General features: G+C 50.7%; 1 protein-coding gene across 1 annotated transcript; it reads left to right on the forward strand.

Moving 5' to 3' along the window:
- Window positions 1-342: 342 nt before the first annotated feature.
- Window positions 343-15,256, forward strand: CLU (clusterin). Its single transcript, XM_059926853.1, has 9 exons — window positions 343-449; window positions 3,953-4,069; window positions 5,390-5,538; window positions 7,624-7,794; window positions 9,394-9,805; window positions 10,850-10,954; window positions 13,641-13,870; window positions 14,589-14,758; window positions 15,010-15,256. The coding sequence occupies exons 2-9, from the start codon at window positions 3,991-3,993 to the stop codon at window positions 15,017-15,019; spliced, it is 1,326 nt and encodes a 441-aa protein (XP_059782836.1). The 5' UTR covers window positions 343-449; window positions 3,953-3,990; the 3' UTR covers window positions 15,020-15,256.
- Window positions 15,257-22,375: the final 7,119 nt, after the last annotated feature.

The following is a 22,375-nucleotide window of genomic DNA, read 5'->3' on the forward strand; positions in this document are numbered from 1 at the left end:
CTATTGGGGACGAGGCACCAGCCAGGGGCGCAGAGCATCCCTCCATCTCTGCGGAGCTGGGCGCCAGCTGTGCACGTTAATTCAGGCTCTGCCCTCCTGGGGGCGCCGTGCGCCAGCTCTGAGCCCCCGGGGACGGGGAGCCGGCAGCGGTGCGCGCCCGCACCCCAGGGTCTGTCTCCGCCGGAGCCTTTCGCGGTGCTGATACGCGCCCCCGCGCCCCCTGCCGGGTGGTGCACCGGACATCCACCCGCCCGCACCTCCGAACCCCCTCCCGCACCGGCTTCCAGAAAGCTCCCGGTGCTTTCTACCGCATTCTCGGGGCGTGAGTCATGCAGGTTTGCAGCCAGCCCCAAAGTGGGTGTGTACGCAGCAGAGCGCTATAAATACGAGCGCCTCACCGTGCTGTGCACGCGGCGTCGCCAGGAGGAGCGCGCGGGCACCGCTGACCGGTGAGATGTCCCCACCTTTCCTGCCCCTGCGCAGAGCCTGGCCGGGACTGATGAGCGGGCGGGGGGCGGGGGGCGGCACCCAGGCGAGGAGACGACGACCACTGGGAGTCACAGGGCTGTCAGAGGGGCGCTTTAGATGGAGTCGCGGATCCAGGGAAGGGAGGTGGTCGGAGCCCCATCACCAGACAGCCGAGCCGGGACGGAATTGCCGGCAGACAGGCAAGGGACTCAAGAGGCCCTTTGTTCATCAGCTCCAACCACAATTCTGTGGAGTAAACGGGATAGGTGTAAGGATCCTCCTTTTGTAAAGATGTGGAAATGGACACTTGGAGGACGGAGGCTGTTGCCCGAGGCCAGGCTAGTGAGTGGCAGAGCTGGCCTGCACTTGCAGCCTTCCCGCGGCATCTTCCTTGGAAAGGTACTGAGCTCCAGGGGTGGTTGTCCGCTTGCGCGCATGAGTCATCTTGTTTGCTCCCGAATTCTCTAGTTCTCTGGATTGTGTGTTTATAAGTAACGATGTTTTGATTTAAGTATATGTTGCAACCACTGAAATCCTACTCTTTCTGCTTCCTAATGCACCAGGGTACATCAGAGAAACATCACACAACCTCCATCAGACTTCAGACATCTGATTCAACTGTCTCATTTTATAGATGATAATCTGAAACCTGGAGAGGTTTAGGACCATCTCCAAAGATAGACAGCAAATAGGTATCAGAATTGGGATTAGAACCCAAGCCTTGACCTTCCAGAATTTCTGGACCTAATGAAAAAAAGAAACTGATTATTATTATTTTTTTAAGAGTGAAGTTTAGAATTTAAGAGTAAGCACAGATACTATAAAAGGATGCGCGCGAGAGTGTTCACGGTAATAATAGTTGGAAATTACAGACAATTTAAATGCCCGGCTTGTGGGATGGCAAATAAAGTACATCAGAAAAAAGGACTATATTATACGGCCACAAAAGTGTGCTTTTAGAGAGTATTTGAAGATAGTGGATGTAAAGGATCTGATTGTATGCAAATGCATAGAAAAGAGGAAATATACCACGGTGCTAATGTTTGCCTCTCGATGGTGTGAATTACAGGTGAATTATTTTCTCATTTTTCTTTTTGGTTGAGTTTTCTGCATTTGGGGAGGCAGTAGGAGAGGAGCTTGGGCTTTGGGCTTTAAACCCTGCAGCTTACTAGCTGCGTGACCATGTCCTCCCCACGGCTTCCTCTGGGGAAAGGAGGGCCTTGGAGTGGCTTGTTCAATCAGAGCAGTTGGCAACCAGGCGCCCTGGCCAGGAGATGGGTGGGGAGGTGAGTCAGTGCAAAGGGAGGGCAGTGTGGCCGCGCAGCCGCTGTTCTCGTACCGTCCTTGGACTAGTATCAATATCGCCTGCAAGCTTATTAGAAAAGCAGTCTCTGAATCAGAATCAGCATTATAACAAGACTCCCGGGTAATTCGTAGGAGCTGATCACATCACTAAGGCAAAGCCCACAGTCGGGGAGGGACCACAGGTGACCTTTGTGTACCTGCTTCAGTTCCTCTGTCCCTCTCCCAACACGCCACCTCCTCCCACTTCCCCGATAGATACTGCCAATGCCCATGATTGATCCTACGTCAATTTTGAAGGAGTCGGAATTTCCTATGATTACATAAGACCCTTGTGTTTACAGAACACATTTCCATCTGTAAGGTCTCTATTAGGTCCATTTTACAGGTGAGGAAACTGAGGCTCAGAGATTTAAGTGACTTGGTGTCAAGGAAAGAACACTGAACTGGGGTTTGGGAGGGCTGAGTTCTCATCCTGGGGTTGTCACCAGCTTGCTGCAGGCCTTGGGGAGCCCCATCCTGTCTCTGGGTTCGGCCTCCCCTCTGAGGTGGAGGGATTGGGCAGGAGACAGGTCTCTCTCCCAGCTCGGAACTTGATGGCTCCCATGGCCCCCAGGCTCTTGGTGGGAGATCCTGTACTGACCACTGGGTTTCCAGACTTCTTATCCAGAGCTCTTGCCTTTGGCTGCCCTGTCTCTCTTTTCGTCAGGGCCCAATGCCCCGTCTTCTGGTCCCAACCTATTTCAGAGGCTCATGTCTGGATTTCTCAGAAGTCTTTGCTATCGGGGGCCTCTGCTGGAAGGGTGCTTCTCGCCGGCTTTCTCTCTCTGGCATGACAAAGGTTCTGTCCCTGTTTGAGGCATTTCAGGCTTCAGTGAGCAGCTAGGGCAGAGCCTCACAGACCTGGAATAGCACCCTGGCTCAGCTGCCCACTCACCATCTCTGGGGAGGGCGGTGACCCGCTCTCTTCTCCCACGCTGCTCGGGAACCACAGCCTGGCTGCCTTACTAATTATGTCTCAGGAGAGACTTGCCTTATCAATATTCTCCCAAGGGTCCCGATGGGCCTGCTGAGCGGAGAGCAGCTTCTGGATGTACATCCTTTCAGGAAGGGGAGACCCCCTTCCCATTCTCTTAGGGGAAACGGGTGAGTTCGGATGAGCATTGGGGTGGAGGGCAGTGCCGGGGGAGGGGTTTCTGTTTTGCAACAACTTCAGCTTCTGGGAAAGGGTCCATTGTGTAAGACCAGCTTGGTCCAGGGCTCAGGGCAGCTAGCCGAGTGGTGGCGGGAGGACCTTGGCAGACACCCTGCTGTGGGCTTAGAGGGACTGGCTGCGTGAAAGGGACCTGGCAGAGCAGAGTGGTACGTCCTCCCACAGGGACTTTTCCTGGGGAGGTTCCTTGCCCTGCCCCCCCCCCCCCGCCGTTAATCCTTTGGCTTTGCCCCCCCCCTCTATCCCCTGAAGACAACTGTCCTCCACGCCTTGCTTTACTCTCTTCCACGCTAGGGATGACAAATGGATTTATTTCCCTGTAGCAACCCAGAGGCTGTCACTGCCTCAGACCCTTGAAAATCAATTTCAGGAGGTGTCCAGCCTTGGTGGGGACAGCGCTGTGATTGATTGGTGATGCCTGCTGTGGGCAGGATGGGTGATGCAGACAGCAGGGGGCTGTCTGTGCTCTGGGCTGCAGTCCCCACTTTAGGGGGACGGCAGAGGCCAGATGAGTGACCCAAGAGAGGTGTTTTCAGGGTTTGTTTGATGTGAGCAGGTATCATCAGATAGATGCCCTTTCTGGATACAGAAAGCACATGTGCCTTTTTTAGGCATAGTCAGCTATTATGGGGGGCGAGGAGGAGGATGATGAGGAGGAGGAGGGCGGCTGGCTTGGACCAGAGCCCAGTGGCTCTGACTCTGGAGTTCTCGTTTCTTCTATATTAGGCTGCTGTCCTGTGGTTCCTCCCCATACCCACTTCCTCCACTTTCTTTTGAAGGGGCCCAGTGGCAAGTCTGATACTTTCTTGTCACTTCCTTGGGATAAAAAGTTGGTGATGCCAGCTGAGGGGAGAGTGGAGGGCAAGGCCTCGGCAGGGTTCCTGGGAAGCCACACAGGCAGCAGGCTGGGCCTGTAACCAGCAGGCTGTCTAGCTGTTGCCATGACAGTCCCCTGTTCTCTGCAAACAGAGGCGTGCTAGGATTCCAGAATTGGAGAAGGAGGCGAGATGAAGACTCTACTGCTGCTGGTGGGCCTGCTGCTGAGCTGGGAGAATGGCAGGGCAGTCTCGGACAAAGAGCTCCAGGGTAAGTGACCAGGAGTGCCCTCCTGGCATGCTTCCCTCTGTCAGGGCCCCAAGGGTTAAGACCATCTTTGTCCTGTGCATCGGATCGGGTTTGCTCTGCCCAGGCCCCTCTCTGAGCCCTCTCTCGCCGGCCTAGGCTCTTTGTGGTCAGGTGGGCTTCCAGGCAGTGTCAGGTAGACCCCAAGTCCTTTCTGGCTGCTGCAGCTCGTTTGGCTGTTCCCCTCCCCATCTGCTCGGTCCAGTGTCCACACCTCTTCCACGAAGCTTCATGAAGCCTGGACCATTGGAGCCTCTGTGGATTTCCCCTTGAGTTTCCATAGCACTTACTACCTGTATCCACCACCTTTCCACCTAGAAAACCAATGCTCCGGATTCAGGAAAGGCAGAATATCATTCACTACGAGGGCTTGTCATCCTTCAGAGCCCAGTTGGTGGTTCCCCTCTTCTGCCAGGCCTTTCCTGAAACCTGTCTTCCCTCTGCCCCACTCTTGTCCTATGAGCTGACTGACTCTATGGGGTAATAGTTAAAAACCCAAGCGTTGAGCCCAGAGCTGGGTGGGAATCTGGCTCCGCCCTCCCCAGCTGTAGAACCCTGGGTAAGTATCTTGATCTCACTGCGATTCTTTATCCTTGATTGTGCAAAGGGGTGAAGATGGTGTCAAGAGTATTAAATAAAATGCACGTGAAGTGTCCAGCTCAGCATTTGGCCCAAGATAAGAACCAGAGAAGCATTGGCTGTTACTTTCGGTACTTTGGTGACATTGTCTCATTGCATTTGTCACACGGTGTGGTGTCTGATCCCAGTCTCCTTGAAGGATGGTGCTATTAAGTCACCTCCGTGGCCCTGTCACCTGACACTGTGCATCGGAACAGCGAAGTTCCGATGTTTGCTTAAACTGCATTGCAGAAAGACTTGTATCCACAATATCACTATTTTATATTTTGATGCTTAAACAGTTACGCTTCCAGGATTTTTTGTTTTTCCTTGAAAATTTTCTTCTGCAGCTGGGTAGGCTGCTTCTCCAGAGCTCCAGGGGCGGACTGGGTTGTCCCTCCTCTGGGGCGTGTCCGCTCCCTGATGGTTTGCATTTCTGAGCAGCTGGGTGTAGTCGATTCTCTGGCCCTGGGTCTACAGTGAGCCCTGGGATGGAACCTGTGTCAGGGCAAAGCTGGGGCCCGAAGGCTGCCTGCCAGGGGGATCCCAGCCATGGCAGCCCCTAGGCCCACTGGCCTTTCTCACCGTTACAGCTGGTTCCAGGGTTATATCCCCAGCACCATCCCTTCCTCTGGGCTCATCTACCTCCCTGCTCTTTTCTTGCAGAAATGTCCACCGAGGGGAGTAAGTACATTAATAAAGAAATTAAAAATGCTCTCAAGGAGGTGAAACAGATAAAGACCCTAATAGAACAAACCAATGAAGAGCGCAAGTCATTGCTTGGCTCCTTAGAGGAGGCCAAGAAGAAGAAAGAGGTAAGGAAGAGCCCGGTGACCCACGCCTCGATCCACTGTGCTGGAGGGAGGGAGGGGCCATTGCTCTTCCGAGTGCCCTGCCAGGTTACTATGGTGACCCGCAGGCCTTCTCCGGTTGTGTCAGCTGATACTGGGGCTGTGGTTAACAAATAGGGAAGGTTTATTTGCTTTTGAAAGCTTCAAGCAGCGAGATCTTGGATCTGGTTTTGTTACAAGCCTGGCCCAGGGCCTGCCACCCAGATTCACTTCAGTAGATTTTTCTAAACCCAGACTATGTGCAAGCTCCAAGGCAGGCTTTGGGTAGGGTCTGTCACTGTCACAGGTTAGGAGAGGGATGGCACCCTACCTTCAGGAAGCTTATCTAGTAGGGGCAATACCTTTGGGGGTACAGCAGGCACATGCTGTATTGCCCAAGTCTCTATAGAGTTCTGGACTACTTCGTAAAGAGACACCTAGGTCCAATGGTGAACATACAAAAGTAAAACACTATAATTCAATAAACAGCTTATTTAAAAAGTCAACAGTGTCCTTCAGGGTCTCCTCAAAGCCTATGCCCATTGCCACCCTACCCCTAATGACAGAGATGCTGAGATGGGGCCCCCTGCCACCTTCATGATCCCTAATGCATAGAGTAAAAGCATTATAAAGACTCAGAGAAGTTGTGCGGTAAAGGAAGCACGTGTAACTTCATTTAATCCAAGTGTTTTCCAAATCGAATTGACCATGGAATCCATTTATTTTTTTCCTGATAGCTTGTAGCACAATTCCATGGAAACCACTTAAGGAAATGTTGGCCTGGGTGCAGCTCTAACTTTCTTTGAAACTTAGTGCCTTTCTTGGCATCAGTATTAGTTCTAGTCACACTATGAGAAACCTAGAGCCCATGTAGAAGTGGCAAGTCTTGTTCTTGACTTTTTGCACTTCTCATTGGAGTTTGATACTTGACAATCCAGGTTCTATGATAAAGTATATCAAGTTCGGAAAAAGACTACATGACTTCTTAGTTGAGGAATATGCGAACTGGAAGGAAAGGAATGGAATTGGACAGCAGAGTTGATGCCTGTGAATTGGCCCAGTTGGAGGCGTGGTGGCCTTCCCCATCTCAGATGAGGAGACAGGGGACACAGAGCAGGAGAAGATCTCACATTTTCAGATATTCATAGTGTAGCTTTGCTTTGCGGTATGGATGGTCTACTTAATTCTTTGAAGAGTAATACACTCATTTATCAAGATTTTAATATAGAAAAGCAGAAGTTTTTCCATAACCCTTTTACCTAAGGACGATTCACTTAACATTTGATCTATTTCTTACTACATTTTCTCCTCTATACTTTTTGGACAGTGGCTATACTGAAACTCATGAATTTTTAACATGAAAAATGCTTATTATAATATTTAAAACTTATTACAAACATCCCTTGTAATGCTGTCCTATCTACCTTTTGTAAGTACCACAGTGTCCTTAACTTGTCCCCTAGTTTTGAGCATTGGGGTTGATTCCAGTATTTTTTTTGCCACACATGAATATTGTAACAGATATCTTCAAGCATATGGATTTTTCCTTTATTGCAGGAATTCCTCGGAATAAGTTCTTGTAGAATTACTGGATCAAATGTCATGGTCGTCTTGGAGAGTTTTGGTAGTAGCGGTGGCTTTAATTTCGGAAGCTTACCTATTCCCCTGGCATGCCGTGGACCATGGTTGCAATAGAGAAATAAGATTCAGGGAAGCTTTGAAAGATGACATTTAAATTCCAGAAGTTGAGACTAGAAAGTGGGGTATTAGCGAGAGGGAAGTCCTGGGGTAAAGACTTTAAGTGCAGCGTCAGAGAAAGGAGCTGTCCAGATGGGCTCTAATGGCTGGAAAGGACTAAGGAGCAGTTGGATCTTGAAGACGAGAGGACGTGTAGAGCCAGATGGGGAGGGAATTCCAGGTGGGCAGATGCGGGAACACGTGAGCCAGAGCAGGGGTGGAAATAAGCACCCCACGTGGCCAGGTTGGGCCGGGGGGCCAGCACCACGGTGCCTGCTTGGGGAAGGGGAAGCTGTGGTTTCTGTGGCTAACCCAGCCTGGGTCCTCCTGTAGGATGCCCTGAACGACACCAAGGATTCTGAAACAAAGCTGAAGGCGTCCCAGGGGGTGTGCAATGAGACCATGACGGCCCTCTGGGAGGAGTGTAAGCCTTGCCTGAAACAGACCTGCATGAAGTTCTACGCGCGCGTCTGCAGAAGCGGCTCCGGACTGGTTGGCCAACAGGTGACGAGGGGCCCCGCTTCTTCAGCACAGCCTGGGCTCTGGGTGGGCAGTGAGGAGAACTGAATATGCTTGTTTGATTCTGCACCCAATTCCAAGTGTGGGGATTTCCCCATCAAGCATTTCTCCCGCACTGGCTGGGTGTCCTGCAGTTGAACTCAGCTCTGACCCTGTCTACCCAGAGACAGCGTCCGACCCCACAGGCTCAGGGCTCAGTCCCACAGGACGCGTCCCCATCCCCACCCCCAACTTCAGCCGCCGATCACAAGTCCAGGTGGTCACCTGTGTTTCTGACTGACTGGCGGTAGATTAGAGGTTCCCATGATGCCTCCCCGTCCCCACCCCCAACTTCAGCCGCCGATCACAAGTCCAGGTGGTCACCTGTGTTTCTGACTGACTGGCGGTAGATTAGAGGTTCCCATGACTGCCTCCTTGGGTTCAATTAATTTGCTAGAGGAGCTCATAGAACTCGGAGAAACATTTTACATACTAGATTATTGGTGTGTTATAAAAGGATATAACTCAGAAACAGCCAGATGGAAGAGATGCCCAGGGGGAGGGATGGGGAAAGGGTGGGGAACTTCCACACCCTCTTCGTGTTCAACAGTCTCCTGCATCTCATTGGCAAATGTGTTCATCAACCCAGAAGCTCCCCAAGCCCATCCTTTTGGGTTTAATGGAGGCACCATTACATAGGTATGACTGATTAAATCATTGACCATTGGTCATTGATTCAAGGTCCAGCCCCTCTCCCCTCCTTGGAAATCAGGGCGTGGGGCTGAAAGTTCCAACCCTCTAATCTAGGGTTGGCTCCCCTGGCGACCAGCCCCCATCCCTAGGTGCTTTCCCAAAAGTCACCTCACTAACATAACAAAAGACACCTTTATTGCTCTTATCACAGGAAATTCCAAGGGCTTTAGGACCTCTTTGTCAAGGACCAGACCAAATATATATTTCTTATTATAAATCACAATATCACAGCTTCACTTCACATGCCGGATGCAATTAATTAGTTCTGGCTGCATTTGGGCCTCTGTGATCAATTGGTAATGTCTGCTATGAGTGCAGTAAAGTGGAGTCATGAAAAGCACCTGTGCCAGGTATTTGCCATCTTTGAAGACTCTCATTCAGCAATTATTAGCTGCCTAACGTAACAAATGGCTCCACGGTATGGCAGAGCCCTGCGTCCACTTAAACAGAAGGAATTAAGAAATTTTAGTACGCTATTATTGATCCTCCCTCCCCGTGGGCCTTGCTCAGCTAGGGCTCATGAATTTTGCCCTTTCCAGGAGTCCCATCAGTTGGCCCTTGGCTGAGCGGGCTTGGGGATCACCAGTGGCCAAAGAGGACAGCAGACTAGTCTCATGTGACGGGCCTTGTGACTCTCTCGGCCTCGCAGGTCTTCCTAAACTCTTCCCCTCGGGGTTGGTAGAATGGAAGGGCGCTGACCTGGACAGTTCAGAGATGGGGAGCCAGTCCCAGCCTGGCCTTCTGTCGCCTGCTGTGACTCTGAGTTGCCCCGGGTGCAGCCAGGAGGGGCCGGGCCTGGCCCGTCTTGACAAGGGGGAAGCACCCCTGACTGTCCCCTGTCTCCTGTCGCAGCTCGAGGAGTTCCTGAACCAGAGCTCCCCCTTCTACTTGTGGATCAACGGTGACCGCATCGACTCCCTACTGGAGAACGACCGGCAGCAGGGCCACGTGATGGACGTCATGGAGGACAGCTTCAACCGTGCATCCAACATCATGGACGAGCTCTTCCAGGACCGGTTCTTTCCCCGGAAGTTCCAGGACACTCAGTACTACTCGCCCTTCAGCTCGTTCCCAAGGGGATCGCTCTTCTTCAATCCCAAGTCCCGCTTCGCCCGGAATGTCATGCCTTTCCCCGTGTTGGAACCCCTGAACTTCCATGACATGTTTCAGCCCTTCTTTGACATGATCCACCAGGCCCAGCAGGCCATGGATGCCCACATGCATAGAATTCCCTACCACTTCCCGATGGCGGAATTCCCAGGAGGTTAGGAGGATGGGATGGGAACTCACAGTTCATTGAGATGTTAATCCGTTAGATGCTCAGAACGGTGGCCGGGGCTTGGCATATGTCATCTGAATTCCGCCCCCAGAAACCTGGGGAGGGTGCTCTCATCCCGGTTTGATGGGGAGAAAACTATGGCAGGATGGTAAAGGAGCATGTGCAAGGGTTCACAGCTGACAAAGTGGGAGCCGGTCAAATCTAGCCCTGCAGGATTTGGAATCTGTGTTCTTTCGAGTGTACCAAGCTCCTTCCAGCAACTGGAGGGCATGACATTGACTACTTCCTCTAGAGAACTTAGACCCCTTTGTCTTGGGAACTCAGATGGCTTTATGTGGACGCCATGCATATAGTGGCAACAAATTATATAATCAGCTCATGGTACAGTTAAGAAAGCTGTTTGTGGCTGTAACCTTAGGGTCTGGTAGAGAATGGGCACACAATGAATATATTTTGAATGAAGGAACTCTAACATGGATACGAGAAGCCAAAACTTTCAGAAGTGATTTCCTTCATTGAACCAATAGACACTCGTTGGCCAACCCCATCTCCTAAACGCCACAGTTTGACTGGCACTGGGGTGTGGCTTGAAATGGATTGGAAACACAGGAGGGTATTGAACTGAACAAGGAGTTTACTGCATATCCATAATGGGGGGCTCCCTGTGTTATAAGGAGGTTCTAAGGTGGATCCTATTCCTGCCTTCAAGGTGCTTGCTGTCTGGCCCGGGGAGAGAAATAAGACAGATAGAATGCAGAGCAGAACGGGTTATGATGCCAAAGAGAAGTACAAGCAGGCAGGAGACGTGTCAGCAGGTGGGGATGGTGGGGGAGGGGGCCGAACCACCTCCTGGTCCCGCTGCAGGGAGCCCCGATCCGAGCCTGTGTCTGCAGGCAAACAACCAGAGTCCAACCTGCTCTGCCCGCAGAACCATGTCAAAGGGCCAGACAGTAGTGTGGAAGGGCTCTGGGAGATCGGGGTGGTCCATCTCTGTGTCGCTCTGTATGACTTTCCCTCATGTGTCTCCAGAAAACAGCAGTGACCGCACCGTGTGCAAGGAAATCCGCCACAACTCCACGGGATGCCTGAAGATGAAGGACCAGTGTGAAAAGTGCCAGGAGATCTTGTCCATGGGTGAGTCAGGGGGCCCCGTGGTCTCCTGTGTCCTTGGGTTTCCAGCACCTCACTGGGGCTGCCTTTATGGGCTCAGACGGACGGGAGTTCAAATGCCAGCTCTGCTGCCTTCCAGCTGTGACTCTGGGTGGGGGAGTCCTTTGCCCAGCTCTGCTTGGGTCCCCATTTGGGGTCGCGGGTTAAGATGAGGGGCTGTCCCTGAAGTCGGGAGACAGAATACAAGGTGCTTACCACATCATCCAGCTCACGGTCAACAGGCCGACGGTGGGAGGAGCTGCCGTGCTTTTCTAAAGAGCTGTCATCCTTTGACTTCCCCCAGTTGGTCTGTTCCCAAGGGCCAAACCTGGTAGACGTCCTCATGTTTTGCTGCAGACAATGAGAGTTTAGGCAGTGTGGAGTCTGTTAAACAAACTCTTCGCATGTGTTTGTTACTAAACACTCTTGTAAACACTTTACAAACATTTACTCTTTTCCCTGGAATAACCGGGTGGCTACACTTACCATCCCTGTCTCACAGAGGAGGAAACTCAGTCAGAGAAGGTTTGGTGACCCGCCCAAGATTACATGACGCCCTGGGGGCGCTTGTGATGTGTTCCCAACCAGTGCTGCTGTGTTCTCTACCCTGAACACGTGGGTCTCTCCTAGTGGTACCCTAGCTTCCCGGTAACTTTACCTTTGGTAGGTTGGTCCCTGAGGCAGAGGAAATACCTTCCTTCCACTGTTTCCTTCGGTTTTATCAGGCAGACTAAATTCTTCTTACTTGGAAGTAACAGCTATAAAAGCGGCGAAACACTTCCTGGCCCACAACAGTCTATGCTCAGAAAAAGTTAATTGTTTCCCTTGTACCAGGCGGATCGATCTTGCGGCTTTGCTCTTACTTAATACTTTTTGGGTTTGCCCGGGCAGGCCTTCAGAGTCTAGTTAAATATTCCTAGTCTCATTGCTGTGATTTTAGAAGCTACTGCAAAAGAAATACAAGTGCTGTAAGAGGCTGATCTATGAAGAAGCGAGAGGTGAGTACACAACCTCCTGGGTTTATCCCATAAAATACCATGATTAGAAGAGTGTAAATCACACCATGAGAAAGTCACGTTAGGGCCAGAAAAAGAGACCTACAGATCCCCAAGCTCAGATTGGCGCCCCTGGCGCTGACCTTAACGTTCACTGATCACAGCTTCCTGAAACGGTGGTTTTCTTTTCTACATCGAGGAAGACCTATGACCTCTTATCTAAGGTGCTTGCAGCCATTTGACATGTGCTGCCCGGGACCTCCAGACTGGAATTTCGCAACTTCGGTACTACTGGCATTTTGGACCAGATCCTTCTTTGTGGCGGGCTGTCCTGTGCCCTTTGGGATGTTTAGCGGCATCTACCCACTGGATGCCAGCAGCCTCCCTCCCTCACCCCAGTTGTGACACCAAAAAGGTTTTCAGACCTTGTCAAATATCCCTGGGGACAGCACCGCCCCAGGTGAGAGCCACTGCTCTAGACTGCTACCCAGCTCTCAATGACTGTCCTTATTTTCAATGATTCCCTGGTAAGAAGAGTTAAGTTTCACCATTATATATCTTTTTCAACCCAGTTTATTGTTAATAATCCTATGTCTTGCCCCACCTGACGTTTTATTTTATTTTAGAAATGATTACAGCCACCATGGTGAAGTGTGCAAAGAACTCCTCCTTCCCCCTGACTTGCTTGGGTTTGATGAGCTCTTTGGAGGATATTTTTCAAAAATCAAGGGAGAGAAAAACAGTAGTTTTTAGAGAGCGAGAGAGTGGGTAGTTTCCAGCTCTTATCCACCTGACAACCTGCAGTGGGCACCTGGTGACCAAAAGCAATGAACTTCCCTGCTCTCTGGTGAGCTTGGCGACCAGCCATGGTGGGCAGGTGGGCAAGCCCAGATGCCCAGCCCCAGGCTACTATGCTCTGTGGCCCGAGGGTCCTGACCGGCTCTTCTGCTACCCAGGCTCTTGGGGCCAGAATTTCCAACTCTATAGATATAGGCAAGCTTGGAGAATCTTCCAGAGCCACAGACTCAGAGTAGGAAGAGCCCAAGTTTAGGAGTGAAAGCCCGGGGTTCAACATCCTGCCCTCGCCAATCGTTCACCCTATGACTTTAGGCAAATGATTTACCGCTCTGGTCCTCAGTTTCATTCTTGATAAGACTTAACGTCAGAATACACCTGACTATTAGAGATCACGGCTATCCCGAGCACTTGGTGGTGCCTGGTACATAGAAGGTACCATGCAAACGGCAGCTGCAAGTAACATCACCGTTTCCTGAAATGACTAATGGAGGGAGGAGGGCAGGGAGGTCTGAGCACATGCAGCCCCGAGGTCCGTGCTTCTTGAGGTGTGGGCAGTGCCCCTCATTGCTGGTCCCCAAGGAGACAGGGTCTTGCACCCAAAGAGAAATCAGTGATGTCCCTGAGACACTTTAGTTCAGCTGATGTTGTCTCCCAGAGCAAGACTTTCTCAATGAAGGACGCGCGTGCCGATCTACATTCGGGGCGAGCCATCTGTTTTGTCTTGGGCTGCTAGTGAACGCTGGGCAGACTGGAGCTTGGAGTAGCTCTGCCTTAGGTCCTGGCCGCGTGAACTGGTTACCATTTGTTTTCATCCCTTTTTAGCTCTCCCTTCACGTTTCTGTCGTTTGTCTTTTTTTTTTTTTTTAATCTCCGGGCAGACTGTTCAGCCAACGACTCCTCTCAGATGCAGCTGCGCCAGCAGCTGAACATGTCCCTGCAGCTGGCGGAGAAGTTCAGCAAACTGTACGACCAGCTGCTCCAGTCCTACCAGCAGAAGATGCTGAACACGTCCTCCCTGCTGAAGCAGCTGAACGAGCAGTTCACCTGGGTGTCCCAGCTGGCCAACCTCACGCACAGCGACAGCCAGCACTATCTCCACGTCTCCACGGTGAGTCTGTCCTGGCCACACACTGAAGCTGGGCTCAAGGTGTTGTCTGGAGCTCATGTGATCCTGCCCCAGGGCTGAAACGGGGTGAAGGTGCTCAAGAGGGCATGTCTGCTTTTCACTGAGCATTTGTCATATGGCAGGAAACAAAAACCTCAGGTCCAGTGGTGCATGGAAACCTCATCACTCAGTGACGTGGAATGTCATGAACCCATTTTACAGATGAGGAAACTGAGAGGTTCAACAGCTTACCCAGGGTCTCCTATCTGCAGGGTGATCTCCTGGGTGTTTGTTTGAACCTGTCTGCCCGGCTGCAGAGCTAGTGCTCTTTCCGGGGAGCTGCCTTGCTGCCCTGTCCCGCCTAGGATGGCTCATGAATCGGCCCATCGTTCTCCTCCAGTGATAAGAAGCTTTCCTCTAGCGCTGGGAACCTTTTCTTTTTCTTCCTCTGATTCCTCTTCTACCACCACGTGGCCAGTGGCTGCTCAAAGGAAACATGTTTTACTCGGTGGGGCTCCCCCGGGTTGGTCCTTCGTGAATGACATTTACACCCACAAGTGAGGGTCTCTGAATTAGGGCATTTCTGTTCACCAAGTTGTATAGATGTCGAGGTCAGTAAAAAGCAAAGGAGTCAACTGATCTGAATTAAGCCTGACTTCAGGTGCCAGATGAGTCCGTGTTGACCGCTGTTTCCGCCCTCTCGTGACTTTTCTCCTTTTAGGTGAATTCCCACAGTTCCGACCCCAGCGTTCCCTCTGGCCTCACTAAGGTGGTTGTGAAGCTCTTTGATTCCTACCCCTTCACTGTGACGGTCCCACAAGAAGTCTCCAGTCCTAAGTTTATGGAGACTGTGGCAGAGAAAGCGCTACAACAATACCGCCAGAAGAGCCGGTGAGTGTGCGGGCCTCACCTGTGTTCCCTCTGGGCCCGTCAGGTCCCTGGGGACTGAGAAAAGGGCAGAGGACCTGGCCTGGGAATCGCTGCTCCTGCAGCTACAGCGCAGGCAGGAAGCCACAAAGTTACTGGGAATTTTCTCCTTCCTTTGGAGGATGTTTTCTCTGCGTTGATAAGAATTGGAGTGTTGGTTGCTGCCTCTCGGTGAATATCAGGCCTCACCTTCCCCTCCGCGCCTTCTTTTTCAGGGAGGAGTGAGACGTGAACGTTGCTCTTCCAAGTGCGGGGGTGTCTGCGTCCAGCTGTCCCCGCGATGAGGCACAGTCCCCTCTAGAGAGCTCTGCACGTCACCAGCTGACCAGGCCCTGGGCTCGAGGCCCTCCTGACCGCACCCAGCTTCTCCCTCTGGATTTGCACTGTAATGCCTGCATTTGCTGATCACGGGAAGAACTTCCCCGCATGCCACTAACTCAATAAACCGCCTTGTAATCTGAATGCTCTGCTGTGTCCTCTTTATGCTATTTTTGTTTTGTTTTGTTTTTTTTAATCTCCCACACACCTTCATTTGGGTGTGGAAGAAAAAAGGAGAAGAGAAAAAGCAATGGCTAAAATGGTATATTCTCATATAGTTGAGAATAAAAGGAGTGGGACAGTGAAGTTGACCCAGTTCAAAGATTTCTTGCTTTCAGGAAGAGAGATGTTCCCTATAGCCAGCTAAAATATGTTTCTGAAAAATGAATCTTTTCCATTCCATTATAAAGCAGATACATATTCTGATGGGGGGGGGGGTGATACCCTGAAGGAATACATTGAAAATTAGGGTGCAGAAGGGGTAAAATTAAGGCATACCAGTTATTTCCATACATAATTGATATTTTCCTTATGGAAAAAGTAGTCTCCCCAAAAACAAAACAAGGTAATTTTCTTTTAGTTGTAAGAGCCTAGAATCCCTGTGGCACCTTCTTGACTGTGGCATTGATTGGCCACTGTCTGTCTATACAACCTTTATATCTTTCCCTCAACCCCAGGAATTTCTCCTCTGCCTGGGTTTCTCGTGATGACTATTCACCCCTCACTCTGAAACATAGCTGGCCTGCAGGACCCTACATTGCCAGCAGGTGGCAGTGACTAACCGCGGTACTTCACATTAAGAAGTCTTTCCATTTATGAATCTTCTCTACAGAATTCTGTTCATCAAATACACTTCAAATGGAAATAAACGCCATCTGGATGCATCCCAGGTTTGTAGCAAAGTCCACATGTAAATTAAAAGCTTAAAGTATTCTTAGTTTACCATTCCTTGTTTCTCCTTTCTAAGTTATCAACAACCCTGCCACACAAGCAACAAACACTATGGCTTAGTATATGTCCACAGAAGCTAGTACTTTAGTATCGCTATCAAGAAAATTCAGAGTAAAGTTAGGGTGACTCACTTAAAGATATACCATAACCTTAGTCAGGGTTATGGTTCAGAAGGCATTTGCTAAAATGACCATAATTGTAAACTATATATTACATAATTGTCACAGCTTATGTTTCAAAAATTATTTTCTGTTTTCCATTATGTTGCTGGATGCTGGCAGTCACTACACCAAGCTGTTGCTTCTTTTTACGCAACCTCCTTTAAACTCTCCTAGACCTGCCCCTTAAAATTCAGAGGCTAAAGCTGACTCAGTTTCACTGGGACCCCTTTTCCCCACACTCTTCCTTCTTTGCACAGTGGCCTGGTTTGAGGGTCCGTGGACGTCCCTCCATCCCTAATAGAAGTTCCAGCCTGAGGCCCTAGAAAGTCCGAGGCAGGAAATGAGATGTTGGTTTCTGGCTTCTAGGATCCTTGCAGCAGAATGGGATCAGGGCTTGATGCTCTGAGAAGAGAGGGCTTGTCCTCTGCCTGGCAAGGGGGGCGGCACAAATCCACTGTCAGCCTCTGTGTTGACACTTGACAGCCTTCTGCCAGAAAATTGCAATTAGATCTCATCTCTGATGAGGTGCAACGACCCGAGTTGTGCCGTGTGCAGCTTGGGCAACTGTAACCAGCAGCCCTGGGCCTAGCACAGTGCTCTAAGCCCTGGGCCAATTGCTTTGTGTAATCCCATCGGGTCCTCACAATTACCCTCAGGGCAGGGGTCATTTCCCCCCTGCACAGCACAAAGGCTTCCAGGAGTAGCCTTCATTAGAGAAGTGCCCTGTGACGGGAGGGCCTAGAGGGGAGAACATCCCACCCCAGTTCCTTGTGGTCCACAGAGGCTATAGGCGGGGACCCCGAGTTGCAGCCCTGCACCGTGAAGGAGTGGGGAATAGGGGAGCCGTGGGAGCCCGGAAGCCCCGCCAGAGTGCGCCGAGCAGAGCTCGCCACCTAGTGGTGAGGGTGGGCTTGACAGGGGCCACTTGGTTCAGGCTTCCCTTCCTCCAAAGGCCTCCAATTAGGCTCCTTTAGGCATCACCTCCCCCGGGGTTACAACGTCACAGAGTCACAGTGACGGGATTGGAGGAAAATGCTCACCACGGAACAGAAACTCTGTCCCACCCCAAGGGCGCTGGAGGCTTAGACTGCTGGCAGGGGCCTAAGGAGGACACAAGCACCAGGTTCAAGGCCGGCCCAAGGACACGGTCCACTTGTCTAGGAGGAGAGGAGACCACTTGGTGGTAGCAGCCCGGGTCAACAGGCCAAGCAAGACCCCGCCTCGCCTCAGAGGAGCTTGCCCAGGAGCGAGGAGGACGAGGGGGCCCAGCGTGGGACCACGCCCCCTCCCTACTCTGCCCAGACCAGGAGGAGGGCAGCCTGTGTGCCCCTCACCTCCTCCACCCGTCCTCCTCTGATGGGGGAGGGGGAGAGTTTTGCTTTGGATGGGAGGATGACGTTCCATAGTAAACTTTGGATCGTTTTAGTAACTGTGACCTTCTCAGGGAGAAAAAACCCAATCTGCATGAGCTGTTACGTGATGGGAACAGTGGTCAGAGTGAATCAAATTGTTTCATGTTTGTGCCGCCAAAGGAATCGAAACTCCACCATAAACAGATTCCTGGAGTCACATCCACAGTTGAGCATGAGGTTCAGACAGGAAGTGGATCGGGGAGAGGTAGTTGGGAGTGCGGGTGTAGACATAATAAGGACCATTTATTTGCAGTCATGCAGAATTGGGATCAAACCCAGGTCTGATTCTGGGGTCCATGGGGCCCTCGCTGCCCAGGCTCCCACCTTAGTATCCTCTCTAGACCCAGCATTTGCCCAGGGTTTTCTCGGTGTGACAGGATAGCTTGGCAAACCCAGGAAGTATGAAATGGATCTAAAGACAGCTCGAGAGGGACTCGGGTCTGAAGAATTTATTAATAGAACTGATGATTACCAAATCAGTCAATATGATAGCAAGTGAATGCCAGGCCAAGTGGAACAAATTTACGAGGTTAATAATGAACTCTCTGTTTGCTTCTGGGATATCTCCACCTCTCGGTCAGAATCCTCCTGGAGGTTGACACTGCGCAGGGTGGGGCGGGGTGACGGCCGTTGGTCCAGCGCCTCCTGCCCTGCGCCCACCACTCTGAGGCCTCGCTCACTAACGGTCAACAGTTGCCTTCGGCCAGGTCAAGTCCACTCCCAGTTTGGGGAAGGGGACTCACTCAGGCTAGGAGAGGGAATGGAGACAGGTCAGCACTTTACTTGCCCTCACGTGTTTGTTGCCTCCAGCACCAAAGGAGTAAAGATATCGACCTTCAGCTGGGACCAGACGTTCTCCTACAACCTCCCCTTGATATCCAGACTGTTTGGTGCCCAATTCAATAAAAACGAGCACCTGACCCAGGCTGACCGCCACACAGGCACATCACGGCGGTGTGGGTGATGGGTGGACCACATACTCCAGCCTCACATCCATAAAGAGGCTTTCGCCCTCTTTGGGAAGGGCTTTGTGCACAGGTATAAAATCACAGAGATGCACTCACAGCACCGAAGGAAGGTGTTCATTCCCCATATTCGAGCCTGCGACCCCTCCCCAGCCCACCTGCCCAGAGTGCACAAGGTATCATTCCTTTTTTTTTTAATTTAAATTTTTTTTTTTTTTTTGTCCGTGCCCCGCGTCATGGGGGTATCTTAGTTCCCTGACCAAGGATGGAACCCATGCCCCCTGCAGTGGCATCTCGGAGTCTTAACCCCTGGACCCACCGCCAGGGAAGTCCCAAGGTATCATTTTTTTAAATAGCAATTATCTGGAGCCTAGTGTAACATTCTCTCACTCTGTGTGTGTAAAAACATCCATTTGTGGATGTCAAAAATGAAAACAAACCAAAATTTTGATAACTCTTTTTGGGAGCTTTCTGGAAGTGTCTGGGCCGCTCTTGACCCTGCCACATGGGGAAAGAAACTCAGGATGGAAACTAAGATAAGCCAGGCTTGGGTATTCAGTGCAGCTTCACTCAGACACTGCCTTGTATTTTTTCCCCCTTAGTTCACGGGTTCCTCATGGAACTATTTTTCGTAGTTATTTTTCGTAGCTATTTTTCCAGCTCCCACTGCCCCATCCTTGGAATAACTCCTGCTTTGGCCTCATTTTAGTGACTGGAGACCTACAGGTAAGATCTTCCTAGTAGCGGACCCAGAGACACCTCTTCTAACTGTGAAACCTACCTTTGTGGAGAGATCTCGTCCCTCTCGGCACTGCCCCTCCTCCAGGGCGTCCCTCGGGGTTTGCTCCCTTCTCTGAGGCTTTCCTGGTCGCTTTAGAGTTTGAGACTAGCCAGCCTCACGCCTGTAGGTCAGAGGGGGAGGCTTTGCTCCTCTTGCGCCCGCACCTCGAAGGATCCCGACAGCTGCCACCAGGGGGCGGCATGAATCCCTGTTCCGGGGCTGACAGCGGATGCGGACCTTGAGAGAAGGACCAGAGTTGCGCTCTGGCTCCGCCGATGGCTGGGCTTCGCTGCCCTCTCTCCCTCCAGTCAGGGGACCCACCCACCTCCGCGTATCTGTCCTCTGGGCCCAGCCCCTGCAGGTGGCCAAGTTGACTCTGCAGATTTGGGGTTATCCCCATGCAGAGACACCTACAATTGAAGTGAGGGGGCACCTGGCTTGGCTTTTAAATGTCCCACCTCTTTGCATTTGGGGAGGCTTTCTGAGCGGTGGTGCATCCTTCTGGGACCCTCAGAGCTCACCCGGAGCCCTCCCGTTCTCAGCTGTAAATTTGTGGGGTGCTGGGGCCAGGCGGCCGCCCTGAGGGCAAGAGCTGCCCAGAGTTCACTCACTCTGCTTGATGAGATTTATACGGTTCCTTCTGGCCGGTGAGCACTCACCCTAAATTCAACTTTGAGAGCCGCTCACGGCCCAGCAGCTCTGATGCTGTACTATGATTTAGTTTCACACTGGCCCAGGGGGACCCCCTTCCTCATCCTTCCAGCCGATTCCTTAGCTGACGCCAGCAATCACTGTTCGCTGTTAGAAGTACAGGCTCTGAGCCTCAGCACCCACGAGTTTTCGAGTCCCCTGAGATGAGGACAGTGTGCCTCTAGGGCTCACGCTACCTGAGGCTTGGACCTGAGGGCAGTGCTGGGAGAGACGAGAAGCCAGTCAGTGGGAACCTGGACCAGCAGTGGCCAGGAGGAGGCGAGGGAGGAGAGAAAAGGGGATCTGGATTAGCAATGACTTCAGGAGCCCAATTTAAGGCTTCAGTACACAGTTGGTATCAAAAGAACTCTGCAAGGAGAATTTTCTGGGGGGAAGGATGACCTTCAGGCATCAAAAGATCTCAAATCAAAGGAAGAGTAAATTATATTCATCAAAAGCCTGATCCAGAAAGGGGACCCGGGTTCTCTGGTAATTAGAAAGTCTATTTCCAGAACATTCTTTTGCCTCAGCATTCCAGGAATTGAAGTTTTACTGAACCTCAGGGTTTGGGACTTAAGCCATTGCACTGTGTGTTCCTTAATGTCTGTACTTCTCCCCCTGGGGTAGATGTGAGGTGCCATAAAAGCACACAACAAACATGGCACTCCTGCCTTGAGCGAAAATGTCGTTTAAAGAGTTGGAAAATAGAACATTACTCAAAAGTTTAAAACACAATCATGATACAACAGAGTGCAAAATTCATAGATTTAAAAAATTAAATTCCAGCTATTGAAAATACAGGGCTTCAAGATGTACTTTGGTTTACTGGCACAGTCTTTCCTAACTTGCTGTGTGACATTGGACAAGCATCCTCACCTCTCTGAGCCTCTGTTTCCTCATCTGTAGAACATGGGAGTGACTCGGACTCCGCCATTTCCCAAGCCTCAGGATTTAGCCTGCCAGCTTGTCTTTGTATTAACTTCACCAATCCATCTCTTTCCTTATGTATCAGTCAGGGTCCTCCAGAGAAATAGAACCAATGTATATGTTTATGTCAGACTGATTTCAAGGAGTTGGCTCAAGCCTGAGATCTGTAGGGCAGCCCCACAGGCTGGAAACTCAGCCAGGAGCTCTTGAGACAGAACTTATTCTCCCAGAAACCTCAAGTTTTTGTTTGTAAGGCCTTTCAATTGATTGCATGAGGCCCACGTACATTTTTGAGGGTAATTTCCTTTTGTTATAGTCAACTCATGGTAGATGTTAAGTGCCTCCACAAAATACCTCTTTCAGAACAACATCTAAGTCGGTGTTTGCTGAAACAATTCAGACTGTAGCCCAGTAAGTTGACACATAACTACTGTCCACACCTGGTGGCGGTGGGTGGGGCTGGTTTCATGGGTGCTTGGCCTGTGCAGAGCTCAGAAGGACCCCATGCTTGTTTTAATGCTCTGCTGTCACCCTCTTGAAATTTTTTTTTTTTTTTAGTTGAAGTATAGTTGCCCTCGTGAAATTCTTAATCGTTTTGGGCTGGGCCCTGTGAATTACACAGCTGGTCCTGCTGAAGGGGTAGTTCTTGCCCTCGAGGTCGTGGACTTAGGTCTTGAGCCAGCCTCTCTGGGGAAGTTGAGTCCAAGTGGACCGGCCAGGTCTCTGTGGCTGTACCATCTCCCGGACACTTAATTACACACTCCCTGGTATTGCTATTTAACGTCCTATGCACGTTAGTCTTGTTTTCCTGAATTTGAATATAAATTTCTTTACTTTTATTGGGGTAAAAATATATATAACATAAAATGTACCATTTGAACCATTTTTCAGTGTACAGTTCAGTGGCATTAAGTACATTCACTTTATTGTGAAACCATCACTACCATCCGTCCCCAGAATTTTTCATCTTCCCCAACTGAAACCCTGTACCAGTTAAACACTATCTCCTCTTCTCCCTTCCTCCCAGCCCCTGGCACCCACTGTTCTACCTTCTGTCTCTGCGAATCTGACTACTGTAGGTACCTCATGTAATTGGAATTGTACAGCATTTGTCTTTTTGTGACTGTCTTATTTCACATAGCAGAATATTCTCAAGGCTCATTGATTGTAGCATATATCAAAGTTTCCTTCCTTCTTAAGGCTGAGCAATAGTCCATTGTATGTATATTCCACAATTTATTTATGCAGTCATCCAAAAGTAGACATTTGGGTTGCTTCTACGTTTTGGCAACTGTGAATAATGCTGTTATGAACATGGGTGTGCAAATATCTGTTTTGAGTCCCTGCTTTCAGTTCGTCTGGGTATATGCCCAGAA

Source organism: Balaenoptera ricei, chromosome 6 (genome assembly GCF_028023285.1).
Source record: "Balaenoptera ricei isolate mBalRic1 chromosome 6, mBalRic1.hap2, whole genome shotgun sequence".
NCBI classification, from domain to species: domain Eukaryota; kingdom Metazoa; phylum Chordata; class Mammalia; order Artiodactyla; family Balaenopteridae; genus Balaenoptera; species Balaenoptera ricei.

Coding starts and splice junctions, on each gene's coding strand:
- CLU (XM_059926853.1), top strand. CDS start 3,991: ATGAAGACTCTACTGCTGCTGGTGGGCCTGCTGCTGAGCTGGGAGAAT. Junction 4,070..5,389: donor CTCGGACAAAGAGCTCCAGG/GTAAGTGACCAG, acceptor CTTTTCTTGCAG/AAATGTCCACCGAGGGGAGT. Junction 10,955..13,640: donor CCAGGAGATCTTGTCCATGG/GTGAGTCAGGGG, acceptor ATCTCCGGGCAG/ACTGTTCAGCCAACGACTCC.